This window comes from Bos grunniens, chromosome 11 (genome assembly GCF_055505025.1).
Source record: "Bos grunniens cultivar Pamir isolate PY7600 chromosome 11, Bosgru_T2T1.0, whole genome shotgun sequence".
NCBI classification, from domain to species: Eukaryota; Metazoa; Chordata; class Mammalia; order Artiodactyla; family Bovidae; genus Bos; species Bos grunniens.
The window spans coordinates 33,511,173-33,525,393 of NC_141175.1; the positions used below are offsets into that span (position 1 = coordinate 33,511,173).

The following is a 14,221-nucleotide window of genomic DNA, read 5'->3' on the forward strand; positions in this document are numbered from 1 at the left end:
TTTTAAAATTTGAGATTAGTTTTGGAAAGCCTGAGAGATACTGGCAGCTGTGGAGAGGGAGCCAAACGGTAGAGAGAAACATGTTGTGAAATCCCTCCCTAGTTCCAGGGATCTCTGAGACCCAGCTATATCCTCATGATTGGATTATGTGAATTGATCAATAGCCTTTTTATTCTCTCCTTTTTTTTTTTGACTTGAGTTAGGTTTCTGTCAACCATATCCTCTTCCTCACCAAAGGACAAAAAAAAAAAAAAAAAAAAATTTCAACCAGAAACAGAACATAATCAACACTCCATATCTGCAACACTCTGTATCTGCAAGTTCTGTATCCATAGATTCAACTGAACTTGGACCAAAAATATTCAGGGGAAAAAAAACACAAAACCTTAAAATTTCAAAAAGCAAAATTTGAATTTGCTGCAAAGTGGCAACTATTTACATAGCATTAACATTGTATTTACATTCTATTATGTATTATAGTTATATAGAGAAAATTTGAAGTATTGAGAGAATGTGTATAGTAAGTACTACACTATCATATATAAGGGATTTGAACATCGGCAGGTTTTGATATCCACAAGGGGTCTTGGAACCAATATTCCTCAGATATTGAGATGACTATAGTCTATTGAATAAACCACAGCTCTATGGCATAACATGATAACTCTCACTTCTTAGATAAATAAATTAGCTACTAATATGGACTCAAAACAAAACTGCCTTAAACAGGATATACTACCTTATCAGTGAAATCCTGTGCCCTGAAGTATAGATACCCCTCACCACTTTAGTCTACCTTCTTGAATGCCGCCCTCATATTCTAATGTTGCAAACTTCCTCTTTAGGTGCATCTATCTTACCTAACAATAATTATTGATTGAGTATGGACTGTGTACTAGCATGATACCAGGCACGTGGAGATTATTTATTCTAATAGCCTCTCGACATGGAGCTCATAATCTAGCAGGAGACATTAAACACATACAAATAATAAGACAAGATAATTTATGCTAACACCTATGAATAGCAGAGAATTTTAATACAACTGTCATTTTCAATTAAAATGAGTCCTGATCGGTAAAGGGGATGTTCAGAATGTTTCATGGGAACATGTATATTTCACAGCTTGAGAAGATTGACAGGTGGAGAGACGAGGGGAGAGCACATTTCAGGCGGACAGAATGAAGGATGGCACTGAGAGAGAAAAGTATGACTGCACGAATTCAGTGTGCGTGGAGAGTAAAGTTTGTCAAAGAATGTAATGAGAGAGAAGGGAGGGGCGGGCTGGGGTCAGAATACTGACCACTTGAACTTCCCTCTCTGGAGACAAGCTATCTACCTCCATTCTACTCTTCCATGGTGTGCTTTCCTCCAAATGTGACTCTGTCTCCCCAAGCTCAACCCGTCTTCAATCCACCTCCAAATAAATCCCCACTGATACTTAATTTCACTCTTCCCAGATCATTTTTGCTAGATTTCAAAAGGCTATAAAAATATCACTAAAAGGAAGCTCTCTGATAGAAAAATTTTCACATAATATTTAAAATTCTTGGAGTGAATATTTCAAAATTCTCTAAAAACACACCTGCTAATAGGACCTGCTTACATAGACACATGTTTCCTGAAGAGCCACGTCTGCCAGTCAGGCCTTGTGCTGACTTGCCCATCACCAATCCCTACATCCCACTTAGAAGGCCTGGTGAACAGAACGTGCTCCATGATGAACGAATGACATGATCACTGCTGTCTGTAAAGGTCTCATTCCTCTCTGAACCAATTTATCTTCAGAATCTCTATTTCAAGACAGATCAGTTTAGAGGGGTTCTGAATTTCTATGAGATTTGCAAGCCCAAGGAAACAATATATGTACTCACTTTGTGACTCCATAGTCAATTCCAATTGTTGCAAGGTATTTAGACACAAATCTCTTCTCACAGTATCGCTTTATAATACAGCTCTAAAAAGGTAAAAATAAAAGCTTTTAGTAAAGACACTCTGGGAACCCATAAAAAATAAGCACATTTCTTCATTATGGTTTCTTCATCTACCCCTATGAGACAAATCTTTTTCAAAAGCCAAAATTATAAAATAACTGAAACAAGTACTAAAGGTGAAGTTTTTAAAGAAAAATTATTTCAAAATTCTTTCCTTAATACCAAATATGGGTATGTTTTCAATTTAGTGCTCAATCCTTATTCTCTCTTCTTTTGAAGACCTCTTCTACTCAAGAATAACACCAACATACTTTTAATAATAACACCAAAATACCTACCTCAACCTCCCTCCCCAGACCAGATCCACATCTCCAAATATCTACTAGACTAATTTCTACTTAGATGTCCAACTATTCTACAAATTCCACGTGTCCAAATATGAACTAATCTTATACATAAAAACAGCAAACAGCTCATCCTGCTGACATCTGTTTCCGTTAATAATACCATTTTCCCAATTACAGAGGATTAAATTATTAAAGTCATATCTGACTCTGAGTCTTTCTAAATCTTCTTTTCACTGTTTCTTCAATCTTTCTCTTCGTTCTAATTCCCATTGACACCAGTTTAGTTAGGTCTTCATTATCTACTTCTGCACAACTACAGGAAATTCTTTATTGGTCTTTATGCCTCCTTTCCCTCCCAATTTCAACCAACACTGCATACCGCTAACATTATTTCACTTCTCTAACTAAAAATCTTCAGCAGCTTCTCACTGCCAAGAGTTGAACATCCAAACTCCTCTGTCCATTATTCAAGACCCTCCATAATCTGACCCTAATCTGTCTTCTGTCTAAACTCTTTTAATATAAATCCTCCATTTCTGCCAAACTCCAGGCCTGACTTCCTGACTCTTGTCATTACTTTCCTTCCAATTTGGAATGAGCTTTCTCCCTTCTTTCCAAATCTTACTTATCCGTAAGCACTCTGGTTATAAGAGATCTTGCCTACATCTAAACTTCTCCAACATAAACTACATACATATATAGATGTATATATAAATATATATACAATGTTTTTATCATTCACTGCCTTGTTATCTTCTGCCTGCACATAATTTTATCTCTTCAGCTAGACAGTAAACTACTTGAAGGCAAGCACCGGTATTTTACTTTTATCTTGTATCTTCACATCTGAGGGATTAGCTCAGTACCAATGAAAAAGCAATTTAAAATGATTTGTACATTAACAGCAATCCTTAGCACTCATGAAACATAATTTACTTGATGCACGGGTGATGAAGCTTATTCTGCTCACTTTCCTGATGAACCTCAATCTAAATTAAATAGGACAGCTGCTTTAAAAAGTACTTAATAAGCTCACTGGGAACTGAAGGAAAAACTTTTTTGGAATAACTACTGCTAAGAAGCTACACTTTAAAAAACACTTTATAGCTTGAAAGCACTTTTCAAATGTTTTCTCTCACACTATCCTAGAAAAATAAATACAGCCTTTCTCTAAATTATTCATAAGATTAAGGGACCTGCAAGTCCTTTAACTCCAGTAGACAATTTAAACACTAGTCCTAAGTATTTAAAGAGATACACATTTAATTAATAGTATGAATAACCACTCCCTATAAAGAAACAGGGTTTCTGGGCCTTAGGATCTTACAAGCTAAGTTAAATAACATAAATATAGAGAGAGTTTTTTGCATTCTCTATTCCTCTTAAGTAGATTCTTAGGCACTTTTCTTTTTAAAAGCAGTTTCAATTAAAATCTTAAGGTTTGAATCTTTTTTTCCTCCCTAATTTCAGTTCAGTTGCTCAGTTGTGTCCAACTCTTTGTGATACCATGGACTGCAGCACGCCAGGCCTCACTGTCCATCACCAGCTCCCACAGCTTGCTTAAACTCATGTCCATCACTTTGGTGATGCCATCTAACCAACTCATCCTCTGTTGTCCCCTTCACCTCCTGCCTTCAATCTTTCCCAGCATCAGGGTCTTTTCCAATGAGTCAGTTCTTTGCATCAGGTGGCTAAAGGATTAGAGCTTCAGATTCATCATCAGTCCTCCCAATGGATATTCAGGACTGATTTCCTTCAGGATTGACTGGTTTGATCTCCTTGCAGTCCAAGGGACTCTCAAGAGCCTATAACACCACAGTTCAAAAGCATCAATTCTTTGGTGCTCAGCTTTCTTTATGGTCCAACTGTCACACCCATACATGACTACTGGAAAAACCATAGCTTTGACTAGACAGACCTTTGTCAGCAAAGTAATGTCTCTGCTTTTTAATATGCTGTCTAGGCTGGTCATAGCTTTTCTTCCCAAGAGCAAGTGTCTTTTAATTTCACAGCTGCAGTCACCATCTGCAGTGATTTTGAAACCCAAGAAAAGAAAGTCTGTCACTATTTCCATTGTTTTCCCATCTATTTAGCATGAAGTGATGGGACCATGATCTTAGTTGTTGAATGTTGAGTTTTAAACCAGCTCTTTCACTCTCCTCTTTCACTTTCATCAACAGGCTCTTTAGTTTCTCTTCACTTTCTGCCATTAGGGTGGTGTCATCTGCATATCTGAGGTTATTGATATTTCTCCCTGCAATCTTGATTCCAGCTTGTGCTTCATCCAGCCTGACATTTTGCATGATATACTCTGCCTATAAGTTAAATAAACAGTGTGACAATATACAGCCTTGACGTACTCCATTCCCAATTTGGAACCAGTCTGTTGTTCCATGTCCAGTTCTGTTGCTTCTTGACCTGCATACAGATTTCTCAGGAGGCAGGTGATAGAATTATCCTAAAATTCATATGAAAGAACAGCTATCTGAGAAGAACTAATTGAAATATAAAATACAGGGCAGTAGAAAGAGGTGAGAATTTGCATTGACAGGTATTAAAATATAGTTTGAAACCAATTGAGAGGGTCTTATATTGGCATAAGAATAGACAAGTAGATTAGTAGAAAAGAACAGAGAGCTCAGAAATAGATCCCATTATACATGAAAATTTTAAAAGTGACAAAAGTGATATTTAAAGTCAATGGGAAAAATAATTTATTTAGTGTAATGTTACTGGTACACTGACTATCCATCAGGGAAAAAAAATTAAGTTAGGCCCTTAACTTACCTATATGCAAAAAAAATTACAGGTGAATTTGTGATTTAAGTATTTCAGAATAAAACAATAAAAATTTCAGAAGAAAATGCACAATATATGTAGAACATCTGAAAACCTTTTCAACCAAGACAGAAAACCCAGAAACCATAAAAAAAAAAAAAAACAGAAAAGCATAGTTATAACATCTTGAAAAAGAACAAAGCAGGAGGTATACCCTCTGATTTCAAACTATAGTACAAAACGGCAGTAATCAGAACAGTAGGATATTGACACAAAAACAGACACATAGATCAATGGAGCAGAACAGACAGCCCAGACACAAATCTACAGTTAGATGGTCAATCAATGACAAAGAAGCAATAATATACAATGGGAAAACACACCACTTTTAATAAATGGTGTTGGGAAAACTAGACAGCTATATGTAAAAGAATCAACTGAACTACTTTCTCACACCATACATAAAAATACACCACTAATCATAAGGGAAATGCAAATTAAAACTACAATGAGATACCACCTTATACTGGTAAGAATGGTAACCAGTATATCTTACCAGTTATCTTAACTGGTAAGATACCACCCTTATACTGGTATCAAAAAGACAATAACAAGTGTTAGGATGTGGAGAAAAGGGATCCTTGTGCAACACTGGTGGGATTGTAAACTGGTGCAGTCACAATGGAACACATTGTATGAAGGCTGGGCAAAAAAAATAAAAATAGGACAACCATATGATCCAGCAATTTCACTTCTGGGTACTTACCTGAAGCAAACAAAAACGCCAATTCAAAAAGATACATGCACCCTGATGTTCACTGCAGCATTATTTACAATAGCTAAAATATGGAAGCAACCTAAGTGTTCACCCATAGATGAATGGATAAAGAAGATACGGTATAAATATATATTTTATATATATATATATGCACATAATGGACTATTAACTGTTATTTTTAAAATAAATTTTAAAATTTTATTTTTTTCATTTTAAAAGTGAAACCTTATCATTTGTGAAAACATGAATGAAATTTAGAGGGTATTATGCTAAGTGAAATAAGTCAAAGAAAGACAAATGCCATATGATCTCACTTATATGTGGAACCTAACAAACAAAACAAAAACAGACTCATAGATACAGAGAACAAATGGGTGGTTGCCAGAAGGGGTAGGGGATGGGGAAGTGAAATAGGTAAACAGGAATAAGAGGTACAAACCTCTTATTAAAAGAAGTAAGCCACTAGAATGTATTATACAGCATGAAGAATATAGTCAATAATATTATTGCAGTAACTTCATATGAGGACAGCTGGTTGCTAGACTTGTGATGATCATTTATGTCAAATCACTGTGTAACATACCTGGAGCTAACATAATATTGTACATCAACTATATTTCAATTTTAAAAAAGATGGGCATAATTGAGTATATACAAATAATAATAAAAGCAATTGTATGGCAAAACACCAAGTATTAAAAGAACATAACTGGGGCAAATATTCGTAACTCATACAGCTGGCAAAAAGTTAATAACTCTAACATCCTCAAACCAGAAAAACTGGTAAGAAAGATACATTGCCTAACAGAAAAATGGGTTTAGAATATAAACAAATTATGATGATTAACTTCTTGATGTTGAACCAAGTTTGCATTCCGGGAATAAACCCTACTTGCTAATAGTGAAATTTCTGATATGCTGCTGAATTCTATTCATGGATATTTAGGAATTATGCATTTGTATGCATATATGAAAATAGTATATATACTTTTCTTTTTTGAGACTATATCAAGTTTTGCTATTTAAGTCACCATGACTTTATATAAATAAATTGGAGTGCTGTTCATCTTTTTCTTTGCCTTGGAATAACTTAAATAACTGAAATTATATGTTATTTAAAGCTTAAATAAATCTTTTCATGAAGCCATCTGATCCTGATACCTTTTAGGATAATAAATCTTTTAATTGCTTTTTCCAATTTTTTTTTGTATGAATGGTCACTTGGGTATTCTACTTTTTGAGTCAATTTTGGTAATTTATACTTTGCTAAGAAATCCTCCATTTTCTCTGTATTTTGAAATATGATCCCAAGAACTGAATATATATAGTATTCTCTAATCTTTCTTTTAATTTCTTCCAGAATATGATTTTCAGCACTAATCTTGTAATTTTTTGCTTTCTCTATTTTTCTTAAAATAAATTTTAGGCATTTTTCTTTTTCATTAATCTTTCCAGGGAATTCTTTCTCTCATATTTAGGGCCCTTTTTCTTCTGTCTTAAGTTTAAGTTTCTTTATTTTTGAAAATTCAGTTATACCATACCATAATATTCATACTTTTAAGGTGTAGAGTTCAGTGGTTCCAAGCATATTCACAAAGTTGTACAACTACTAAGTTCTTTTAGTTTTTAATGTCTCCTTTTTATTTTTTTTTAATTTTATTTTATTTTTAAACTCCACAATATTGTACTAGCTTTGCCAAACATCGAGATGAATCTGCCACAGGCACACCCGCGCTCCCCATCCTGAACCCCCCTCCCTCCCAATGTCTCCTTTTTAGAAATGAGTTAGATAATTCATTTTTCTTTCAGGATTGCTTTCAATCTGCCCTGAAGATTTTGGCATGGATTCTCTCCTTTCATTGGTTTCTAGTTATTTTGTCATTTGCTTTGATTTGTCCTTTGAGCCAAGGATTATTTACTAGGGCATGTCTTTTTAACCTAAAATTATTTATCTGTATATCTTCCTACATTTCCTAAATTCTTTAAAATGAGTATGTTTTACTTTTATAACTAAGGCAAACATTTTTTAATTACACTTAAATATTTCATCTATGAAAAAATTATTTTTGAGAAAGGCATTCAGAAGGAATCCACTCTACCCCCAAATAGTAAATAGTTGTAACAAAAGTATTTATTAAATGGCCCCTAATTTCCCAGTTTAACTATTTTTGTTGTAAACTGAATTTCCTTATACATTTTGGTTTATTTCTGGACTCTAGTCTGTTTCACTAGTGTCTCTGTATTTACTTCCCAGTATCAATAGGAAAAGTTTAGTAACTTTAAAATATGTTTTAATATCTGGTAGTGTTAGTTTCCTCTCATTTCTTCTCCTCAATTTTCTTGGTTAGTCTCACATTTAATTTTTCATAAGGACTTTTAGTACCTTTTATTATGTTCTGAAGAAAAAAACTACTGATGTTTTAACTATAATTGAATGACATTTGTAGATTATTTTAAAGAACTGATATCTCCAAAATATTGAGTGATCCTAATTAAGAGGACACATACCTTTCCACTTGTCTAAGTAATTGCATGTCTCTGTAGAAATGTTTCTTTATATAGGTCTTGCTGCTGCTGCTGCGTCACTTCAGTCATGTCTGACTCTGTACGACCCCATAGACGGCAGCCCACCAGGCTCCCCCGTCCCTGGGATTCTCCAGGCAAGAACACTGGAATGGGTTGCCATTTCCTTCTCCAATGCATGAAAGTGAAAAGTGAAAGTGAAGTCGCTCAGTTGTCTCCGACTCTTAGCGACCCCATGGACTGCAGCCTACCAGGCTCCTCCGTCCATGGATTTTCCAGACAAGGGTACTGGAGTGGGGTGCCATTGCTTTCTCTGTTATATAGGTCCTAGGACCTACCTATATCTTCTGCAGTTTAAGCCTGGGCACTTTATTTTGGTCGTTATTGTAAACTAAAACAGTTTTTCAAATATATAGTCCAAAATTATAATTCTAATACAGTAAAGCTGTAAGTTTTTATATATTAATTTTGTCTTGTTGTTTCTAATAGGTTTTCAGTTAATTCTCTTTGGGTTTTCAGATAAACAATCATATCATTAACATATAATGGCAATTTTGCTTTCTCCTTTTCAGCATTTCGTACATTATTTCTTTCTCCCTAACTGCATTGGTTAATAAATCTAGAACTGTATTACATGAACGTGGTTGATACTGGACATTTTAAGCTATTTCTAAAGTTGAATCAAAAAAAAAAAAATAAAGTTGAATCATTAAGCATAGCAAAATTTTAAAAGTGAGCATGCTCACTTAGCCAGTTTAGTGTTTAGTATTTAGTATATGACCTTCTAGAGGTCTTTCTTTTCTTTTCAATGCCTGGCACATAGTTTACATTCAGTAATCATCGACCTTCAGCTACGTTACTACATACATATACACAGATATATGAACAATACAAAATAATACTAAATGGAAAGAAAAGACACTAATAAACATTTACTGAGCATCAATTACGTGCAGGTCTTTGGCATAAACACTCCCATTAACAGCTCTCTGGGCATGTAGATCCTACTAGGAGTTGATTTTGACAGCAAATAATGATTGGAAAGGGGGGCTTCCCGGTTGCTCAGTGGTAAAGAATCTGCCGGCAATGCAGGAGATGCGGGTTTGATCCCTGGGTTAGGAAGATCCCCTGGAAAGGGAAATGGCAACTCAATCTAGTATGCTTGCCTTGGAAATCCCACGGACAGAGGAGCCTGGCGGGCTACAGTCCACAGGGTCGCAAGAGTCTTGGCGACTAAACAACGATGGAAAGAACATTGCAATGGGAGTGTGAAGACCCAGGTTCTAATTCTGTCTCAGTCACTGATTTGATGACCTTGGAAGGTTCTTAACTAACAGCTTCCACTCACCCTGAAGAGACAATTTGGATGAAGAAGAGGCGGTCTTAGAATTCACGTGGGGATAAAGACCTCCGTTCACCTCCTGACCTCCCTACCCCCAATACTATGGGAGAGTTTAGAGTTGATAGCCAGTTGAAGCACCATTGGAGAAGGCAATGGCACCCCACTTCAGTACTCTTGCCTGGAAAATCCCATGGACGGAGGAGCCTGGTAGGCTGTAGTCCATGGGGTCGCTAGGAGTCGGACAGGACTGAGCGACTTCACTTTCACTTTTCACTTTCATGCATTGGAGAAGGAAATGGCAACCCACTCCAGTGTTCTTGCCTGGAGAATCCCAGGGACAGAGGAGCCTGGTGGGCTGCCGTCTCTGGGGTCGCACAGAGTCGGATATGACTGAAGCGACTTGGCAGCAGCAGCAGCAGCAGCAGCAGCAGAAGCACCATAGAAAAAGACAGTGGATCTAAGACTTCTTTGCGATAATGCATGTGGTGACACTATCAGAGATAAACACAAACCAAAATAATGCAAGTTCCTTGACATCCACTGCACCTCCCTGTGAATCACTTCAGCATCAGTTACGCTCTCTTACAAATGAAATGTAGATTCTGGGCTCCACATCTACAGGGTAAATTTTACAAATCCCCATCCTCACACACAGCCCAGTAAGTTATCAGCTCCCAAGCTCTGCTGGGGTAACTGAACTTTTATTCTCCACCTCAAAGTCCTGTACGGGTCACCCAGAACGCTTGGGTATGTTATCCAAGCATACGATCTGACATGAGGACCTAGGCCTCCTCTCTCTTTGGGATATAGTCAACGGTTAGTGGCCACTCGAGACACCTTCTTAGGTGTCGGAGGGGGGCAACCCAAAGGTCAAAAAGGTCAGGAGAGTTTTTCCTCGTGGAGCCGTATCCCTCAGGAGACCCAGGCCTGCTCAGGGGCGGGGAGGAGGCCGGGCGACCAGGCTGTTGAGTGGCCGCCCTCCCAGCCAATCGGCACGTCGCTCCGCCGCGCTGCGGTCCCGCCCCTCCCAGCGCGATACTCACTTTTCCCACTTCGGCGTTGCCCATGGAGATGACTTTGATGCGCAGAGACTTGCCAGGCTCCTTCCGCTTCGGCATGCTGGCCTCCATGGCCCTCGCTCTCTCGGGGCCAGCAGCCTCGGTCTCTGCTTGTTCACCACGCTGGCCCGTCCCTCAGGCTTCCTCGTCCAATGGCGGGACCGCTGCTCTCGTCACCACCCTGGCTCCGCGGCTCGCCATCCCCGCCGCTGCCTGGCAGCGGGCGCTGACGGTTGGGAGGGCAGGGAACTGGGGGAGGGAGAAGAGAGTCTCGCGATGCTAGCAAGGGGCCGCGTGACGTCATCACCAGGCCCCAGAGATGAGGCTGCTCCCTAGGGTCGCGCGATCTGGCTCGGCAGTGTCCGTAGGCAGGAAGGCGGCCTCGCGGGAGGTGGCTGAGTTTTACATTTCATGGAGGATGCGAACTTATGGCCAGGGTGGGGTTTCAGGACCTAGAAATTTGTTAGGTTCGCAGCCGAGTGGTAGACATTTATTGACTGTTCAAGGCAGATTCTCAGGCTGGAAGTAGCTGAAATTACGGATTAGTTCAAGGTCCATCGGTGCGGATATGCCAAGTAGACCACGGTCCGTTTTGGTGTACTTTTTGTGGATTCTTCAGTACCCATGGGCACATCCACTGACCCCCTCTTCCAATATTATGTTTCCCTTGGGGTCCCTATTATGTACTTCTCGCCTGCAGGTGGAACGTTCAGATTAGACCTTTTTTACACTTTCACTTCTGTCAAGGTGTGTGTGATTGTAGCTGTGAGCTCAGTTTAGCTCGTTACCCTGCTACTCATCCACATTTAACCCCATCTTGTTCTCACCTTTAGCTGAAAATATAACAAAATAATAATTCTGAGATAACCACTTTTCTCATTCCAAGCGATGAGACGGAAAGCATCTTCTAAAATAGAAAACAGTTTGAGCAACTGTCGCTTTGGGGGTCAATATATTTAGCTACAGAAGATGAATAGAACTTGACAAACGTTTGTTTAGTGCCCTGAAAAAGAATGGCTGCCAATTTCCCACTAAATTATAAGGGGGAAGGTAGCATTGCTTCTGTTCTCACATAGCTATAAACGTTTTAAATACATTTCAGGAAGATAGTGACTAAAGGCTCAAAGTTTTGTAACAGTTATTTTAAGTTAGATTTTTCAAGCATTTTAATGTTAAAATTTAATTTTTAAACATTAAATGCTTATTAAGAAAAAAAGCTTATTTTGGATTGTTTCCATAGTAAACAAGTAATGTAACTTAGTTCGGTGAAGCTTCTAAAATTCTTTACAATTATGAGATATAAGTCCTGGTTAGAATTTTGATAGTTTAAAGCTTAAAAGAATTGGATTCATACTGATTTTCCAGATCTCCATGAAAATTTTCCATTTTCATGCTGATCTCTCAGTATGATTTGATAAATCAATAAGCATCTGTTTCTTTTATTTCCTCTTTTTTAATTTATTTTTTAATTAGAGGAAAATTGCTTTACAATGTTGTGTTGGTTTCTGCCATACTGACCCTGCAATGGCACCCTACTCCAGTACTTTTGCCTAGAAAATCCCGTGGACGGAGGAGCCTGGTAGGCTGCAGTCCATGGGGTCGCTAAGAGTCGGACACGACTAAGCAACTTCACTTTCATGCATTGGAGAAGGAAATGGCAACCCACTCCAGTGTTCTTGCCTGGAGAATCCCAGGGACAGGGGAACCTGGTGGGCTGCCGTCTATGGGGTCGCACAGAGTCGGACACGACTGAAGTGACTTAGCAGCAGCAGCAGCAGACCCTGTAATAGAACTGATATTGTGGAAGTATAATTGCAAAATGTCAAATCTTCAACTATTAAAGACATTAGGTATAATACTGTTGAGCATGAGAGCAGTGAAATGTGCTAAAGATTAAAATTTATTATCATTTTTTTATATTGATATTTTCAAGTTTTGAATATGTACAGCCGTATTGTTTACTAATTGTGTTAAATTTGTTTAAAACAGAAAAAGCAAGAAAGTTAGCTTTCTTTTCCAGTCTAAGATAAAAGGAACAAAAAGAACTATGTTAACTGTGTATGGAGCTGGAAGATATAGTATGTGGATTAGAAATGTGAGCTCTGGAGTCAGCCCTCTTAATCCATAATGTTGGCATGACATGGGTGTGTAGTGGCAGTCAGGGCTGCCCGTGAAGTGTATGGTAATCCCCAATAAGGAACAGTGGTATGCTTTCATTTACTCATATTTTTTATGTTTTATCTGTTACAAAAGATTCTACATATTTTTTTATTAATTAACTTGTATTTTTGGTCGCACTGGGTCTCCATTGCTGTGTGGAGGCTCTCTCTAGTTGTGGAGAGCAGGGCTAGTCTCTAGATGTGCGGGCCTGTCATTGCAGTGGCCCCCCTTGTTGCAGAGCACAGGCTCCAGGAGCTCCAGCATCAGTAATTGCGGCACACAGGCTCAGCAGTTACCACGCAAGGACCCAGAGCATGGGCTCAGTAGTTGTGGCACACAGGCTTAGCTGCCCCTCGGCATGTAGAATCTTCTGGACCAAGTATCTAGCCAGTGTCCCCTGTACTGGCAGGCAGATTCTTATCCACTGTACCACCAGGGAAGTCCGGATTCTACATATTTATTCTTTAAAATAAACTATGAAGTATGTCAGACATACTTAAAGATATGAATGATAATATGTAATATCCACCGCTTACCTTAGGAAATAAAACATCTGCGATATTGTATGTACTCTTCCCCAAATGTACATCCCTCTTCCCACTCTACAAAACATTACAACTATTTGAATTGGCGCTTCTAATTTCCAGGCATTTAAATATTGTTTTACTATATATGTATATACACCTTGAAATATAGTATTGTATTGCATCTTTTAGAAATCTTTATTTTGAAAGAACTTCAAAAATAGTAGCGGGGAAAAAAATCTTGTAAACCCTTTATCCAGATTCCTTGTTAATATTTTGCTCATTTCCTCTATCATTGTGCTCACTAACTATGTATGCACAAATACACACACAATTTGTCTAAATCATTTGAGAGTAGTTTGCAGATGTCTTTCTTTATTCATAAACACTTTGATGTGCATTTCCTAAATAACAAGGACTTTCTCTTACATAGCAACAGCATATTTATCAACTGGAGGAAACGTAACATTAATACAAAACTGTCATCTAATCCTGTGGTTCCCAAACTGTGCACTGGGTGCCCCACAGCACCGCGGTGAATTCATGAGGGTATCTGTGTGATATTAATACATTCTGAACTTTCAAGGCAAGCAAAACTACTCACTTGAGGTTATGCACAGCTTTAACATTAGATGGTGCCATATTTCTTGGAAATGTCATGTACTTGGGAAGCTGGGTTTTTTCAGTGTTTGTGATAAAAAGTACAGTGCAAAAATCAATGAGAACAGGAAATGAGGGTGGTCTTACCCAAACTGATTCCAGGATTCGAGAAGTTGT

The 14,221-nt window shown here is 38.0% G+C and overlaps 1 protein-coding gene across 8 annotated transcripts in view; it reads right to left on the reverse strand.

The window, feature by feature from the left end:
- The window catches only part of DNAJC27 (DnaJ heat shock protein family (Hsp40) member C27), a 39,372-nt gene extending 26,938 nt beyond the window's left edge, over nucleotides 1–12,434 (reverse strand). For 2 of the 8 annotated variants that reach the window (XM_086325860.1, XM_086325859.1), the window contains exons 1-2: nucleotides 10,746–12,434; nucleotides 1,875–1,957 (exon numbers count right to left, since the gene is read on the reverse strand). In XM_086325860.1, coding sequence (XP_086181986.1) covers nucleotides 1,875–1,957; nucleotides 10,746–10,832 — 170 coding nt within the window. In that variant the 5' untranslated portion in view covers nucleotides 10,833–12,434. The remainder of the gene's footprint in view (nucleotides 1–1,874; nucleotides 1,958–10,745) is intronic. The other 6 variants (XM_086325867.1, XM_086325865.1, XM_086325861.1 and 3 more) reach the window with 6 other exon arrangements.
- Nucleotides 12,435–14,221: the final 1,787 nt, after the last annotated feature.